This window comes from Gopherus flavomarginatus, chromosome 23 (genome assembly GCF_025201925.1).
Source record: "Gopherus flavomarginatus isolate rGopFla2 chromosome 23, rGopFla2.mat.asm, whole genome shotgun sequence".
Classification (NCBI taxonomy): domain Eukaryota; kingdom Metazoa; phylum Chordata; order Testudines; family Testudinidae; genus Gopherus; species Gopherus flavomarginatus.
In genome coordinates this window covers 13,544,012-13,562,126 of record NC_066639.1, presented here as the reverse complement: position 1 = coordinate 13,562,126, position 18,115 = coordinate 13,544,012, and the positions used below count along the sequence as shown (strand labels likewise).

The following is an 18,115-nucleotide window of genomic DNA, read 5'->3' as shown; positions in this document are numbered from 1 at the left end:
GAGCCCTGGGCTCTGTCTGTGGCCACTGTCAGCATGTAGGACCTGCCCACGCTTTGGGCTGTGTCTCCTCCCTTTCCACGTAGTCCCTGTGCTGGTGCCCCTTGTTCCTGCAGTAAACCAGCATAGGGGGTGACTCTGCCGCCCCCCCCCCCCGAACCAGAGCGTCCCTGAGAGAGCTCCTGAACAATGTCTCCGTTCCTTGGTCTAGTGTCTCCCCACTTCCCGTCTCTCTGGGGAGCACAGGGCTGAGGTGACTCACCCTGACATTGACTATCTCAGGCTACAAAGCTCAGATCCAGGTTTGGTGAAGTTTGGGGGTTGCTGGGCTCAGGGTCTGGGGATCAGGCCTATTTCTCACCCCTCCTTTCCCCAGCAGGAAGGATGGGACGTTTTGGAAGCCAGAGCCATCGTTTGCGGAGCTTGAGAAGATACTCAGCAATTTCTCCCTGAAAAGTGCCATGCTGCAGGAGGTGCTGCTGGGATTCAAAGGTGAGTTGGAGTCTGGGGGTGGCGTCTCCTCCGGTTACAGCGACCCTGACCCTGAGAAGGAGTCGGGGACTCTAGTGATCTCACTGATCCTGGGCTCCATCTCACAGCCCAGCTCAGCGAGTCGCCCTTCCCCATGGAGCAGCCTTGTGAGGCTGGCTCTGTCTGCAGCGGCTGTGTTATCGGCCTCTGATCTCTGTCACCATCGCATAGTTAACAGCAATTCCATTAATAAGCAATGGGGATTTCTCCATGAATGCGAGGGCCTGAATTCTCACCTCTCCCATCTTCTCCTTCCCCTAGAGACACTGCAACGGGAGCTGGGGAGCGACACAGGTACGTGTCTGTCTCTGACTGGCCTAGGGGAGATTTCAGCCCAATAACCATGTTAACTACGGGGGATTGCAGCCTCCAGCACCTGGAAGCTGTGTAACAATGGGAAGCGATGTTACTTTGTTCTTGCACCACTATATTTTCAACTGACTTGTCTCTTAAATATTTTAGCTCAGGGATCGGCAACCTTTGGCACGCGGCTCACCAGGGTAAGCACCCTGGCAGACCAGGCCAGTTTGTTTACCTGCGATGTTGGCAGGTTTGGCCTCTCGCGGCTCCCGCTAGCCACAGTTTGTCACTCCAGGCCAATGGAGGCAGTGGGAAGTGGCAGGCAGCACATCCTTCAGCCTGCACCGCTTCCTGCATCCCCTATTGGCCTGCGATGGCCGACTGTGGCTAGTGGGAGCTGCAATTGGCCGACCCCTGGACGTGGCAGGTTAAGAAACTGGCCCGGACCACCAGGGTATGTGGATTGAAGTTTCCCCAAGGTCCTTTAATTGTTTCTTGATTGGGCACTTGATTTGCAGATTCCTTTCTAAGAAGCTGACCTAATGCTTTACTAAGGCTACTTCAGAATCAAAACACATTGATGTACAAGAACGTAACCAATATTCAGAACTTTGACTGCAAAAATGATACACCCATACAGGTAGTATAATCATCATCAGCAGCAAATTATAACCTTTTCATAGACCCCTTACATGACAACCTTTGTACAATATTTGCTGCAAATATAGAACAGTGGTTGCACCAATGAACTGTACAGTCACAGGTTATATTAATAATATCACAGCCAGGGCTGGTGTTAGGGGGTAGCAAATAGGGCAACTTCCTGGGGCCCCATACCCCCACAAAGCTCCATTGCTTAGGCTTGATCTTCAGACCTGGGTGGTGGGGCTCAGGGGCCCAGCCTTCAGCCCCATGCTCTGGGACTTCAGCTTTGTGCCCTGGGCCTCAGCGAGTCTAATGCTGGCCTTGCTTGGCAGCCCTCTGAAAGCTGCTAATGGCCCCCCCGGGGGCCCCAGACTCATGGTTGAGAACCCCTGCCTTATCCCACGAATCACAGCAATGTTCAGGTTACTGCCATTCCCTAAGGACCAGTCACTTCCTTAGGTCAAATGACTCTTAGATCTCCCAAGACAGACAACACTTGTAGCCAGTCCTGTCATAACCTGTATTAAGATTTATTTGAAAGGAAATGAGAGTTGTTTACAAAGTTAAAGTAGCGTGACAAAGCTCTGTCCTTGTCTCCATGGGCCCTGCATTTCCTGGTGGATTTCGCTAGCCTCAGAGGCTCGCTGTGACCCTCCACATCGCCCTTCTCTCTAGGGACAAGTGTCACAGGCCGCTGAGCCATTTTCATCGTAAGCCAGGGAGGGAGGAGAGGCAAAGCTCCCCTCCCTTGCACAGTTTCTGTTGTCTCCCAGTCTCAATGATTAATCAGGGGAGCAAAGGGAGGAGCCCAGGACCCCCCTCTACTCTAGGCTCCAGCCCAGGGACCCTAATAGCATCAGCTGTGGTATCTGACCTTTTAGAAACAGAACACATACAATTCCCCGTTCAGCTTCCCCACAGCAGCCCCCACTTCCTCAGGCTCCACTTCACCCTTACCTCAGGGCTTCCTTCCTTGTGCCTGATCTGGTGTGTACTGCTCAGTCCCTCCCACAGCTCCTGTTATGCACCCCCACCTGCCTAACTGGGAGTTCTTTAACTAGTTTCAGCCAGCCCCTGATTGGCTTCAGGTGCCCCATCAACCTAGCTGTCTCCACGGCTTTCTGGAAGGATATTAATTGGCCCCTGGTGTCTTGATTAACCTGGAGCAACTGTCATTTGTTTACCATGATAATAGGGATTTGTTTAGCCTGGGGCTAACATACCTGTTTCTCACTACTTTCCTATAGCCATCTGGCCTTGCCCTGTCACAGCAGCTAATCATTCAGATGCAAACAAGTTACAGTCTTAAATTTCAAAAAGTAGTAGAAGCTTCTATAATAAGCAAACTCTGCATATTCTTTAGGACTAACCCCGGCTAATCAGCTGGGGATCTCGTGCTTATGCCTAGAAACTTTGCCCCCCAGAGTCCAAGCAGCATACAGAAAATCAGTTCCTTCTGTATGGGGTTTTTCATCCCCTTCCTCCGATGTGCTCTGAACTGCAAACTCAACTAATGGGAAGTCAAGAGCACAACAACAGCCTTATGTCTTCTTTAACATCCCATAATAGTCTCTCTGGTGTTGATGGACCTTTCCTGCCAGGCAGGGTGTAATGCATTCAGTTACCAATCAGCACGTCACCTAGGTAAAGTCTCTCTCCTGTCTGGTGATTTACAGAGCCACAGAGGCTCACAATGCAACTAATCAGATGTTAACCCAGGCAGCAACTTACAAGCATTCAATAAAGTGTAAATGCATTCTTATAATCCTAATACCTGTTTTAACAATACTAACACAAGTGAGTCAGACTGATTCCAGCTATGCGTTTGTCCCTGTTCAATTAAGACATGGGAGCTTGTATAAGAGCTAACACCTCATCTTCCAGCATCACAGGCAGGATGGGCTGGGATGGTGTCTCTAGCCTCTGTTTGCTAGAAGCTGAGAATGGGTGACAGGGGATGGATCACTTAATGGTTACATGTTCTGTTCATTCCCTCTGATGCACCTGGCATTGGCCACTGAGCTAGATGGACCATTGCTCTGACACAGTGGGCCGTTCTTATGTTCACAGTCTCTGTTAGGAGTATCTACTCATTTGGACTCACTGGAGAGCCACAGAAAGAAGATGTGCTGAGGCAAGAAGGCCCAGTCTCAGGGCCCCTGGGGTCACGCTTCCCAAAAGCTGAAAGAGCCACTGCCAGGAGAGACTGTATAAAGGCTGGAGCATCAAACAGCTTTGTAAACCTGAGAGAACTTCCTTGGGGACAGAGACAGGGAGAACCCCCCCAGAGTGACTCCTTTGATTCTGTTCTTCTCTGACCTTTGGTTCTTAGAACTGGAAGGGACCTCGAGAGGTCATCTAGGCCAGTCCCCTGCACTCAAGGCAGGACTCAGTATTATCTAGACAATCCCTGACAGGTGTTTGTCCAACCTGCTCTTTAAAATCCCCAATGATGGAGATTCCACAACCTCCCTAGACAATTTATTCCAGTGCTTAACCACTCTGACAGGGAGTTTTTTTTCCTAATCTCCATCCTAAACTGCCTTTGCTGCAATTTAAATCCATTGCTTCTTGTCCTTTCCTCAGAGGTTAAGAACAACAATTTTTCTCTGACATCTTTGTAACAACCTTTTACGTACTTGAAAACTGTGATCGTGTCCTCTCTGAGTCTTCCCCAGTTTTTTTCAATCTTCCCTCATAGGTCATGTTTTCTAGATCTTTAATCATTTTTGTTGCTCTTCTCTGGACTTTCTCTAATTTGTCCACATCTTGCTTGAAATGTGGCCCCCAGAGCTGGACACACTGCTCCAGTTGAGACCTAATCAGCGCGGAGTAGAGCGGAAGAATTAATTCTCGTGTCTTGCTTACAATACTCCTGCTAATACATCCTCAAATGATACTTGCTTTTTTGCAACACTGTTAACTCCTATTTAGCTTGTGATCCTCTATGACCCCCAGATCCCTTTCCACAGTGCTCCTTCCTAGGCAGTCATTTCCCATTTTGTATGTGTGCCACTGATTGTTCCTTCCTAAGCGGTGTGCTTTGCATTTGTCCTTATTGAATTTCATCCTGTTTACTTCAGACCATTTCTCCAGTTTGTCCAGATGATTTTGAATTTTAATTCTATCCTCCAAAGTCTTTGTAACCCCTCCCAGCTTGGTATCGCCCGCAAACTTGATAAGTGTAACAGAGACACTCTGCTGCTGGGAGGGTTTCACCATGTCTCAGAGGGTTACACCCTGGTAGGAGGGGGCTAGATCTGTACTGGAATAAGGTCACTCTGTGCTTCACAGTGTGGCAGAACCTGGAATGTCCATGACCAGGGAACAATGCTGAGGGGAATCAACATGTGGAAAGGACAGAAACCCTGTGTGAATGCTCTCACATTGCCCTTCTCACCCTGGCAGGCTACAGATTAACGTCCACGTTTTGCTCCAGATCATCCCATCCTCCCAGGGGGAAGGCAATGGCTGCAATGGAGCTGGCTCAGGTAAGGGATTCTTAGGGAGCTGGTGGTGGGTTCTGCTTGGAGAGAGAGAAGCAGTAAATGTGTAGGAGGGTGGGAGCCAGTGATGAGCTGCCAAAATATTAACAGGTTCCTTCCTCCTCATCATCCCATCCGACCCCCCATACACGTTGACACCAGGGCCGGCTTTAGGAAGTGTGAGGCCCAATTCGAACACTTTCGGTGGGGCCCTGGCAGGGATGACTTAAAAAGAAAAAAGTGTTTAAAAAAAAAAAAAAGCCTTCCATTTCTTCCATGTATTATTTACTTTCTGTAACTATATAAATAATACAATTATATATTATGTACATTGCATCATATATGCTGTTGATTGGTTATTAAAGACTGCCGTTTCACATGTGTGGGTCCCCGCCACTCCCTGGGGGTGTGCACATGTGTGGGTCCCCGCTGCTTCCTGCCCCCGTCATTGAAGCAGGTGTGCAGGTTACTGGCCTGGGAACTGCAGGGCAGCAGTGGACATGGGGCTGGTTCGAGGCAGGGCAGGGGCTGACTGGAGGTAGGGTCTGGCTGCAGGCAGGGCAAGGGGTGCGGGGCTGGCTGGAGACGGGAGTGTGGGGCGGGCTGGCTTCAGGCAGGGCCACAGGGGGGAGCAACAGGGGTTGTCAGGGCTGGAGACAGGAGTATGGGACTGGCTGGCTTCAGGCAGGGGGGTTCAGCAGGGGTTGGCTGGAGACAGGGCGGGCAGTGCAGGGCTGGTGTGGGCAGGGATGTGTGGCAGGGGTTGGCTGGAGACAGGGCAGGGGGTTTGGTAGGGGCTGGCTGTGGGCAGGGGTTGCAGAGCTGGCTGCAGGCAGCGGGGGACAGGGCTGGTGCGGGCAGGGCAGGGGGTGCAGCAGAGGCAGCTGGAGTCCTGGCCCTTTAAATAGCTCCCAGAGCCCTCTGCTACCCCAGGGCTCTGGGGGATATTTAAAGGGCCTGGAGCTCCAGCCGGGGGCACGGGGCTTGCCGCGCTCCGGCCGGAGCTCCAACCGGGGCCGTGGGGCCATGGAAGACCCCGGAGCAGACCGCAGCCAGGGTAAGTACAAAAATTTAAAAGGCGCCTAAAGCGTGGGGCCCTCTTAGGCGCGGGGCCCGATTCCCAGGAAGCCGGCCCTGGTTGACACCCCCCCAGACCCACCCCCCCTTCCCTGTCCCCTGACTGCCCCTGCCGCCCCATCAAACCCCTCCTCTCATTCTTGATGCCCTCCCGGACCCCCTGCCCCATCCAACCACCTCGTCTCTCTGTCCCTGACTGCCCCCCACCACCTCACCCAACCCCTGCTCCTTCCTGATTGCCCCCCTGGGACCCTTGCCCCCATTCAATCCCCTTGTTCCCAGCCCTCTGACCACCTTGACCCCTATCCACCCCCCCACAACCCACTGAACACCCCCTCCCTGCTCCGTACCCCCTTACCACACTGCCTGGGGCCAGGATCGGATCCGCTCTGCCGGGACTGTGACGGGCGCCGAAGGACCCGACTCCCCGAGCTGGGCTGGAGCCGCTTGGCCAAGACCGATGCTGCAGGGCCTGAGCTGGGCCGGGTCGGAGCCACTCGGCCGGGACCAGCCTGAGCCAGGGGTTCTTGGCCGGGACCCGGCTGGGGCTCTCGGCCGGGGCCAGGGGGAGCCGCTCAGGTGGAGCCGGACTGGGCCGTGCGCACCATCCCAGCTTACCTGCCTGCTGCTTGTTTCAGGCTTCCCGCGAACATTTGATTCAGAGGAGAGGGAGAGGTGAGCTGGGGACGGGGACCGGGTGGACAGCTGCCCGAGCCTTTGTTAAATTTAAAAGCTTTTTTAGAATTGGTTGTCCTGGAACAACCGGTTCTAAAAAGGCTTCTAAATTTAACAGCCGGTTCATGCAACCCGGCTGGAGCTTACCGGTGGTGAGAGGCAGGAAATAACTTGGGTGGAGAAAGGGAGGGGACAGGATGTGACAAAGTTGCTGAGACTTGTGTGCTCTAGGCTGTGATGGGTTGTCACCCCGGGGTGCAGTTTGGGGGGCTTCTGGGAACCACTGTTCCCTCTAACCCTCAAGCTGGGCTGGCCCTTCTCACACTGCTTTGCTGGAGATTCAGCCAGCCTCTCCAGGGCCTGTTATCACCCAACACGACAGCAGGTGACACCATGCATCCAACTAAGCTACCTGAGTGCGTTACCTAAGCCACTCAAGGAGAGAGAGAAGACAACAGCCAATTTCCCAGCGATAAGTGTTAGCAAACAGATCAAAGCAGATTACTTAGCAAATAACCAAAAACTCAAACCAAGCCTAACATACTAGATGGATAGAATTTGAATTAGCAATTTCTTACCCTGACTGATGATACAAGCCTTCCACCAAGTTTCCATACATAAGCTAGAAATCCCTTTACCCTGGACCAACACTTCCTCCAGTTCTGTCTTTGTTCCTCAGGTGTTTCCAGGAGTTCTCTTGTGTGGGGAATGAGGCTAAGAGATGATGACATACCCCACCTTATGTAGTTTTTCCATATAGCGGGAACCCTTTGTTCTAAACTCAGTTCCCAGTCCAGTTTGTGGAAAAATACAGGTACCAAAATGAAATTCATTGTCATGTGGTCTGGTCACATGCCCTAGAGTGCCCTGCTGAGTCATAGTAGCCATGACTCCTAGGTTGGCTGAAACGTTCATAGGAGGGCTAAGCTCTTCCACAGTCCGTTGTCTTTATTGATGAGACATGAACACTGTCTGGCTTCTTCATGGTTGTACCTGAAAGGCTCGTTGTGGGTGTTACCCAGAGTAAGCACATTTGAAAGACAGATACAGAGTCAATATCCATAACTTCAGATACAAACATGATCCATGCACACAGGTAGTATAATCATATTCAGCAAATCATAACTTTTCCAGTGACACCACACATGACTCATTTTGTACAAAATGCCTCATGTCCTAATCATATTATAATCCTGCCACTATGCTGAATATGGGCTATAGTGTCAGATAGGTCCTAATTTCAAGGCACAGGTGTTGGGAATGGAAATTCCTGTCTTTGTGGAACAGGAAATAACTCTCTAGCCAAGGCTAGGAAAACTTCCCAGACTCCCAATGCTGGAGCCTGAATCTACTGGCATTTCATTAGTTACCCTCACCCCCAATTTTTGTGGCAGCTGCAAACTTTATCGGTGATGATTTTATATTCTCTTCCAGGTCATTGGTAAGAATGTTAAATAGCACAGGACCAAGATCCAATCCTTGCAGGAACCCGCTAGAAAGAAATTCACTCAACCATGGTTCCCTATTTAAAATCCAAGTTTTTAATCTATTTAATATATGCAGTGTGTATTTTGTATCTTTCTAGTCAAAATATTGTGCTGAAGCAACTCATATGCCTACATATATTACATCAGTACTATTAGCTGCAACTAAACTTTTGATCTCATCCAATAAGGATATCCACTTAGTTGGATGGGATTTATTGTGTCTACACCTTTTTAATGGGTACTAATTACATTACCCTCCTTTCTTGTTTAATGAAATCCGGTATTGGCTGCTCCATTCTCTTGCCCAGTATTGATTTCAGACTGACACACTTGTAATTAGCTCCTTCATCTCTTTTATACTTTTTAAATATTGGCACAGCATTAGCTTTATTCCAGTCTTCTGGAATTTCCCAAGTGTTCCAAGTCCTAATTAAAATCAACAATAACAGTCCACCACACTCCTCCAGCAGGTCTTTCAGAACTCTAGTTATCTGGACCCACTGATTTAAACATATCTAACTTTAATAGCTGCTCTTTAACATCCTCGTGAGTTACTTTTGGAATGGAAAGACTGTCAGCGTCAACATCTTATGATATGAGTTACATCATCTGTTTTTCTCCAAATCCAGGAGAGAAATATTTATTGAACACTTTTACCTCTTCTGCATGATTGTTGACAATTCTGCCATTTCCATCTAGTAATTTGCCACTACCATTGTTAGGATTAATTTTGTCCTTTTAAAAACTTCCTTCTTATTTTCATTGGTTGATCATTGGTTTCTGATAGCTTCCCTTGCCAACTTTCTACAATTCTGACCTTCGAACTTCTATTCTTTACTATTGACTTCCCCTTTATTCCATATATTTTATTTGGAGAGTGTTGGGATTCCTACCAGGGAGCCACCAGCATGGTCCAGAGAGAGCCCCATCTCCTATATTAAGCTCTGGCTAGTAGGTATGTGATAAATGTGATGACCCTGCTTCCATCTGTTAGCTGGGAGACACAAAGTTTCTCTTTTTCTACCCTCTGATGCCTCCTGGCTGCTATAGGCAAGGTGAGGTGGGACTCTGTTAACATGTGCCTCCGGAGCTTCCATTTACATGGTGCTGCTGTTCCATGAATAGTGGGGTTGTGAGTGGGGCAACAGGTCCTGAGTGTTGGACTGTTTTTCTCTTTCAGGGGCTGATGACCTTCGAGGAGGTGGCTGTGTATTTCACCAAGGAGGAATGGACTCTGCTGGACCCCACTCAGAGAGCCCTCCACAGGGATGTCATGCAGGAGAACTATGAGACGGTGACCTCGCTGGGTAAGGAGTCCTGTCCCCTAGGTTATTAGAAGCTGTGGGATCTCTAAAGAACCTGAGCAGTAATAACTTTATACCTTTATTCATCATCCAAGTTTTGACAAGTTTCTATGCCCCCCTTTTTTTTCCTTATCTCCCATAGACTAGCAGGCAGCAGGGAGGTAATGAGAGACGAGGAGAAAATACAAGAAGCTCCCAAGGCGCCGGGAGGTGGTGCCAGCTGCAAGTAATGAGAAGAAGGAGAGGGGAGTGTGGAGGAAGGGCACCCAGGAAGTGGGTTAGGTGGGTCAGTGGGAGAAAGGAGAGGTTTGGGGATCTAGAGCTGTGGGGGATACCAGACCTTTAACCCTGAATCCCTACCCAAACCTCAGATAAATCCCTTACTTCAGCATAACCACTCTCACAAAGTCTCAACTTAATATAAGGCCCTGAACTGTAGCAAGCTTAGGCTACGTTTACTAAATCGTATCACTAAATCGACCACGGCTAGATCGATCTCAGAGCATCAATCCCGGCTGTAGTGTCGACCTGCCCTTAATAACCCATTTCTTTATGTTCACCTCCTTGCCCCTCCACGCATGTTCCAAGCTAATAAGCAATACTCTGATCATGACATCTTACCTCTAGCGAGTATAAAATTGCCCACAAGACGTGAGACTAGCTCATAGATCATAAAATCAGGTTGGGGTCAAGAAGAGTGAGCGTTTGGAGAAAGTCTTGTCCCCCTTCTCCCCATCTGCAGCAGCCACAAGCTGTCTTCCCTCCCGGCTCCTTGGATCTTTGAGCCTGTCCCTCCTGAGGTTGCGTGGCCCAGTTCTTGTTTCTTACATTCTCCTTCAGGGCTGTAGCAACAAAGAACGTGGCCCCCTCCAAACATGTGTCCGAGGCCCCTTACAATGCAGAAACTGGAAGGCGGTATTTATTTTATACGATATACAGGGTTCATATTATGTATACATAGGCTTACAGTGTACATGTATTATGTATTTACGCAAAGCGCTTCTTTCGAGCCTTGTTCTCCGCAAATTGGTTAATCAATGCGTCATAGTCCAGAGATCTGGCAATCTTGTTTTCGACTGAGATAATTGAAAGCTCAGAAAGCCTGTCATCTGTAATGGTTGAGCATAGGATATTCTTGATCAGTTTAATTCTGCTGAAGCTCCTTTCAGCACCAGCTACAGTAACTGCTGTGGTCAGAAGAATTCTGATGCAAATGCAAAGATTCGGATATATCTCCTGAAGGCTGTTCTTGTATATGTACGTTAAAAAATTGTTTGCCGTGACAAGTCCTCTCTCTTTCTCGATGACATAAATAGAACGATTCAATTCCATTATGAGTTCGTTGGCATCAATGTCTCCCATTTTTCTTTCAAAATTTTTGCTGTGATTCTCCAGTTCATTTTCTCTGTGACACTGCTTCAGGCTGTTAGTGTTGTACAGAAATCCAAACAACTTATACCACTCCACGAGTTGGTCAAATCACGACGAAACAGGAAATATGGCCTGATCAGTGAGAACAAGAAAGAACTGCGATTTGAATTTTTCTTCGGCAGAAAGACTACTCGAATCATCAGCACATAACATTCGTAATCAAACATTCTCTTCTTACATCGTACACTGGTTTCTGGAAACACCTGCTAAATACCCATATGCTCTGCTATTTCACGTGCATTTGTGACCACAGAGTTATATCCTGTATTTCGATAGTCTTCCAAAAACTTCATTGTAGCACCGACTTCTGCCTGCAGTACGTCAACTGACATATCTGGTGACTGAATTAATTTGCTGGTTTTATTGACGTGAAATAGTATATCGTACCACATGTACACAGTCAGAACAAAAGACCACGTAGTAACATGGTCTAAAAGCGCACTGGCTTCTGTTGCTGGATTGCCATCTTTCTTTTCGAGCGCATATTCTCGCAAAGATGACAAAGCATTGCACAATTCTTCAAGGTGATAACGCAATGGCTTCACAGCATCAATTCTCGACTCCCAACGAGTGTCCGATGACTATTTAACAGTTATTGGCATATGTTCTTGAAGTATATCCCAACGTGAAGGTGAAGAAGAAAAGATAACGTATATTTTGTTAATCAGACCGAAAAAGTCAACGGCATATTTCAATGACTTTGCCGCGTCTGAGATCACAAGATTCCAAGTGTGAGCTCCACATGGTACATACAAGGCATGGTCATTTATTTCTAGCATGCGGGCTTGAACTCCTTTATTCTTTCCTCTCATATTTGCGCCGTTATCATAAGCTTGGCCTCTCATGTCAGCAATGTCTATTCCTAAGTTGTTTGCCTTTTGAAGAAACGCTTCCAATAAGCCCTCGCCAGTTGTATCATGAACATTAAGAAAACCAACAAACACTTCACGAATATTGACACCATCTTCACCGTTGCATTCAACAAAGCGTAACACCACAGACATCTGTTCTTCATGTGAGACGTCGGGAGTACAGTCCAAAATAACTGAATAATATTTTGCTTTTTTAAGCTGCGCTATGTTAGCCTCTTGAATGTTACTGGCAACAAGTTGAATCAGCTCGTTTTGGATCTGTGGACTGAGGTACTGAACATGTGTCTCTGCCTTCTTAATCCTCTGTAAAAGTTCGCTGAGGACAATATCATACTTTGCAAGCAATTCAAACAGTCCCAAAAAGTTGCCATTCGAAGGATCACCGAGCTTTTCATTACTTCCTCGAAATGCCAAGTTTCTTTCGGACAAGAAAATAATGACATCAACCATGCGTTTGACAACATTTCTCCAGAAATCTCTCTCTTTCAGAAAAGCCTGCAATTTGAGTTGGTCAATAGATGTACGATTTACTATGCCTGACCGAAGGTCAAATCATTTCACCGTACAGTCTTGATTACCTTTGCCTGTTTCATGCTGCTGAAGTCTTTTTGACAGTGCTTTCCAAGCAGATGTTCCACGATGTAGCGGTGTGTCGCCAGTGCCAAATAATTTACAACAAAAACAAAAAATGGCATCTTTCTGAACTGAGTACATTAACCATGAACGTCTTATTTTCTCGCCTTTTGCCATGGTTCGATAGAAATGAGTACTTGTGAACCTGCGTCTTTCCTCGTTAAATGGAAATTCGTAACTTTCATTCTGCTGCGGTGGGCCACATGCAACAATGTCACATACTTGCCTGTCCGATAGTATAGACGGCCAATCTCCTGGATCATCAGTCAGTGGTTTAGATTCAGATACTTCTTTGCCGGCAGCACCTGGAATATCTGTCACAGTTTGTTTGGTAGAACAACTGGCTTCACCTTCGACCTCACTTGAAGCACTTCTGGATACTTCTGGATACGATTCGTCACTGCTAGCGCTGTCCGTTTCATGTGCCTGTACCTGTACGTTGGATTGCAGCGCAAAATATGTTGACAACTTTGGAATTTTCTCAAGTTCCTTCTCGGCATCTTTTTCTGCCTTTCGTTTACTAGCTCTGCTCTTATACATTCTCTTAGACATCACAAAGCATGCTTCTGCATTGGAAACAATAAAAAACTAAACTAAATTAATAACATTTCTCCACCGACTGCCATTATGAACGCAAATACACATTCTTTGAATGGGTCCAACTAAAATTTGAAACTGACCGACAGACAACTGATGTAGCCAATAGCATTATGATGTATCATAATGACTTCACGGTTTTGTCACTAAAACCGACATGGATTGTGCAATAGCGTCAATAAATGTCACTTACCTAGTTATACCTTACATTTTTTTGCCACTTTTAGGGGCCCCCTTCTTTGCGGGGCTCCCTCCGGTCGGAGGGTACAGAGGGCGCTCGCTACACCTCTGTTCTCCTTTTCCAGAAGAATTAGAGGCTGTTGCTCCTGAATGTTAGTGTTTAACTCCCCAGCTTTCTCCTCCCACTGGGGGAGTTTAATTCTCCCTCCCATTACACCTGAGTCACTAGATTTCCTAATTCCCCAAAATGTGCTTTTGCAATGTCACAGTTCAGGAGTAACTAAGCCTTTGACCTGCCTCCATGGTCTGCTCAAGGAATGGCCCCTCAGGTATCAGGCCTCTAGCTAGCCCCTCTCTATGGGTAGAGACCCACATGCCTCTCATTTTTGACCAGTGTGTGAGGATTGCAGCTTGTCCTCCACTGTGTTTGCTGGACCAACGTTCAGTTCCTGTGCTTTGCTTTCTCCCCAGGGGCTGTGAGCAGTGTGTGTGTGACAGAGGTGGGACTTTTCGTGATACTTGTATGATGACAATAAACACCTCAGTTTCCTGCTGTGATTGGTATTGCTATGATTATAAAGAGCAGGAGATATGAGGTGTTTTGTCACGTAGCTGTCATGGGGTGATATGAATGGGTCATTAAGGACTGGCTGGGAGTAAGCTACATCAATGGAATACCCGACAGAAACAAGGGAATGACTGTCACCCAGGGTTGCCCAGAGGATTCAGGGGGCCTGGGGTCTTCGGTGACGTTTCCCCCTTACCCGCTGTGACACTGCAGAGCATTTACCCTGTGTCCCCCTTACCAGCTCTGATGCCGCAGAGGCTTGCCTGCGTCCCTGTTCCTGTTTCCCCTCCTGTTTGACTCAGTTTATATAGTAATATTCTCAGCTATACCTTTGCTTAACGAATCATTGTACTGAAATGTAATTAACCAATCCTAACACATTGAAACATAATTCTCTAACCAATTGTATCCCACTACCCTAATTAACTTACACCTAGCAAAATTAATTATACAGCAGACAAAAACAATTAGAAAACCAGACTGATTAACATTGTAAAAGTGGTGGCCATAAAGATAAAACAATACAAAAATGAGGGTTTCACAATCACAAGCATTGAGAAGTGATTTCTTGCCAAACAGGCTGCTATCAAACTAAGTTTTCTTTTACCATCTTAAGATCTGTTTCTTTATCTGGTGGTGATGGGCACTCTCAGGACAGGATCATCTTCCTAACAGCCCAATAGCACCTTATTTCAGTGTGACTGGTTTGGGATGTGAGGATGTGACCCTTCGCTTCCCAGCTTATGGCTGCCCCTGCTGCTTAGCCAAAGACCTTAGCCTAAGAACAAGGCCTGAGACTGTCACGGTGAGAGAAGGCCCTTACAAATAAAGACAGTGATTTTGATTCTTTGTTTTCATACTCCTGTAAGTAGCTAAGTGATAAAAACACACCTAAGTTCTTAAACTATAGGCTTTACAGGCAGGCCTGAATATGTCTGTTCTAACAGTGGGTTCTGTCCCTTCCCCCATTCTGTGTCTGTCTTGTGCATTTAGATTGTAAATTCTTCAGGGCATGGGCCCTCTACTATTCTGTGTTTGTACTTGCCCTATCACAGTGGGGACCCGCTGTTAGTTGCTCCTTAGGCACTAAGGTAATGAATATGATTTATAATCATAATAACTCTCCTGCCACTTTGAGCCAAGGAAACTGGCCTTGGGATGTTACTGCTTAAAAATGAGCTGTGGGTTAAAACCATGGATTATTCTTTGTGACAAGTATCCCACAAATTCCTCTGACTTCCCTTGTTTTCTTTGCCTGCAGGAGGGTTTCCAGTTTCCAAACCTGATGTGATCTCCCAGCTGGAACAAGGGGAAGAGCCGTGGGTCCCAGACCTCCAGGGCTCTGAGAAAGAAGTGCTTCCAAGAGCTGCCTTCCCAGGTGAGGACTTGGTTAAACCAACTCAACAACTGTGTGGGAATGCAGGAAACATTTGGGATGCCCTACAAAGACCCTGTGAGCTCTCCAAGTTCAGGATTGTTCTCTGTAGATGTGGAATCATTATGGCAGATTTCACTCATGGCTTCCCTCCATTCTGACTGACAACTGGCAGCAGGTCGCTCCCCGATCTCACTTTCTCCTGAGTGTTCTCGTGAGATGCAGACCAAAACTGATCTCTTCCTCTCTTCTCTGGGGAAGGTTTTGGGGAAAATCAGCTCCTGATAGGTTTGATCTCTCCCACACACATTTTGGATTGTTCATCCCTTTTTCCATTCCTTTCTTTCTTTCCGGTACAGGTAGTGATCTGTGTCTGGATTCTCTCTGTCTCCCATCAGGTGATGGGATGATGAGTCAGAATGAGGAGGAGAAACCCCATCAGGAAGATGCTGAGCAAGGAGAACCACATGGAACTTTATCAGGAAGATCCAAAGGGAATGTTTCCGGGAGTTGTGCACTCCCAGAAAAAACAGAAGCCCGTGAGACTCAGGGGAGGCCAGAGGGAAACTTTAGTAGCCTCTCAGACCTTGTAACAAGCTACAGAATCAACTTGGAAGAGAGACGCTACACATGCCATGAGTGTGGGGAAAGCTTCAATTGGAGCTCACACCTTATCACACATCAGAGAATCCATACAGGAGAAGCACCCCACACATGCTCAGAGTGCGGGAAAATCTTTAGTCACAGCTCTACCCTGAACACACATCGTAGAATCCACACAGGAGAGAAGCCCTTCACATGCTCGGAGTGTGGGAAAAGCTTCAATCGGAGCTCAAACCTTATAATACATAGGAGAATCCACACAGGAGAGACACCTTATACGTGCACTGAGTGTGGGAAAAGCTTCAATCACCGCTCTTCCCTTATCACACATCGTAGAATCCACACAGGAGAAAGACCCTACATGTGCTCTGAGTGTGGGAAAAGCTTCAATCAGAGCTCACACCTTATCAAACATAGGAAAATCCACATAGGTGAGAAACCTTATGGATGCTCGGAGTGTGGGAAATGTTTCTTTAATCGTTCAGACCTCATCTTACATCAGAGAATCCACACAGGGGAAAAGCCCTACACATGCTCTGAGTGCGGGAAAAGCTTCAGGCACAGCTCAAGTGTTGTTTCACATAGGAGAATCCACATGGGAGAGAGTGTGGGAAAAGCTCTGAGTTCGGGAAAAGCTTCAATCAGCACTCAAGCCTCATTAGACATCAGAAAATCCACATGAGAGAGAATTATAATAAAACCCTTGACTAGGGTTTAAATTTTTTTTTTTTAAATCACATAGTGATTTTTGCATCATCTTCACCGTGGTGTCTCAGCTCCACCAGATAAGTTGCCTGCTTCTGCCTTTTGCAGCTCATCCTTCTTTGGGGTCAGTCCTATGATCTTTTCTATCAACTCCTTTCCTTTTGAGTCATAGGAGTGTGTGTCCCTTCAGCCAGGAATGTTCATCACCTCCAGGTGTGGGGGGAGAGAGGTTTGATCCCAGCAAGGTACACTGAGGCAAAAACTACCTGTGCCTTCCATCCGCTAGGACTATATATGTCATTGTCTGCTCAAGTTAGTGATATTAATGTAAAAAGTTGTAGTGCAGATGCAGCGCAGGTGCAGTGGTTGGCATTAGCTTTCCCCTTGACCTGACCTAAACTCCATCACTTTTCCTAGTCTAAACAAACCCTGAGCATCACGGTTATACTGTTCCCCCATTTCAAAGCCATTGTTAGTCATCCAGTTCTCCCTTGAGGAACAAATTGTTTCCATCCCAGTTGCTCTGATGTAGCTTCAGGTTGTGCTGGAGAGCAGATATTTTTATTATCATTTTCTGCACTTAAAATATATTGAACTATAACAAAGAGCAGGAACAGGGCAGGGATAGGGATAGGGAAAAATGTCATTTCATCCATTGTAACAACAGACGTAGTTAGGGTAAGTCAGAGGGAGTCCCTTATTCCCCATCACTCTCCTCCTTCAATCTGTGCTAGAACCTAAGAATCCTTTTCCTTTCCCCAGTTGTGGGATGGGAGACTTCCAAAAGTGCTCCCTGTGCTATAGCACATGGCTAAGCTCAGAGAATAAACCCCAAATATCCCCTGAGCTTTGCTTTTTGTATCCTTTATTTCTGATTACTTCAAGCCTGGGCATTGTGATTATTTACCAGTTTCTCTAGCACTGTTCCTACCACTGTTTCTGTAACATTTTTTTTTTTATGGGACAGGATTGTTATTCCTTTGCCTAACCCCAACCTGGAAGGCCAAGGTGTCTGTTTTCTCTGTCCCTTCCCCTCAGACAAATCTGACATGGTTGAACCTGCCGGGAGAAAACAAAAAGCCCCACTGGTCACACACACAAGAAACAGAATAAACTGAATTATTTGAGCTCTCAACATTTCCACTTTCCCACAGCATGTTAGTTCTGAAGGTTGTTTTAATTTGTTTCTTTTCTTGGAACCTGAACTGCGGAAAGAGAACACTGGAGTCAGTGGAATTACAGCAGGAAGGGATAAGTCTCATGATTCGTCACTAACCAAAGGCTTTTTAAACAGAGCGATAATGTTACTGAATGGTCTGGCTAACCCTGCAGTTCGAAACAATCAGCTCTATGGGTGGTAAATTGACAGAGGCTCTGCTGCTGATCATGAAATAGCAGCTGTTTAAAGGTAATATGCTTCTATTTCAATGCCTCTGGAAGTACAGAAAACAATGATCTGTGTTAAAGGAAAGTTGTCATTTCTCAGAGCCCCGATTTCTATTGTGTGTGTGTGTGTGTGTGTGTGTGTGTGTGTGTGTGTGTACAGGAAGGTTTGAATATGTAGCAGGTAGTTTGGTAAAGCTTAGCTATTTTATGTGGGTAACAGGCTCCTGCCCACCTCCAGCAGAGGTTTCAATCACATGCTGTGGC

The 18,115-nt window shown here is 47.0% G+C and overlaps 3 protein-coding genes across 6 annotated transcripts in view; 1 reads left to right on the top strand and 2 right to left on the bottom strand.

Moving 5' to 3' along the window:
* The window catches only part of LOC127039327 (zinc finger protein 420-like), a 645,607-nt gene that overhangs the window by 273,791 nt on the left and 353,701 nt on the right, over nucleotides 1–18,115 (bottom strand). The gene's annotated exons all lie outside the window — the stretch shown is intronic.
* Nucleotides 1–18,115, top strand: part of LOC127039329 (zinc finger protein 665-like) — a 370,491-nt gene that overhangs the window by 111,525 nt on the left and 240,851 nt on the right. Inside the window, exons 5-7 of one of the 3 annotated variants that reach the window (XM_050932739.1) lie at nucleotides 377–489; nucleotides 790–822; nucleotides 4,882–4,964. In XM_050932739.1, coding sequence (XP_050788696.1) covers nucleotides 377–489; nucleotides 790–822; nucleotides 4,882–4,964 — 229 coding nt within the window. Of the gene's footprint in view, nucleotides 1–373; nucleotides 490–789; nucleotides 823–4,881; nucleotides 4,965–18,115 lie in introns of all 3 variants that reach the window. The other 2 variants (XM_050932738.1, XM_050932737.1) reach the window with 2 other exon arrangements.
* The window catches only part of LOC127039362 (gastrula zinc finger protein XlCGF57.1-like), a 261,180-nt gene that overhangs the window by 178,009 nt on the left and 65,056 nt on the right, over nucleotides 1–18,115 (bottom strand). The window lies entirely within an intron of this gene.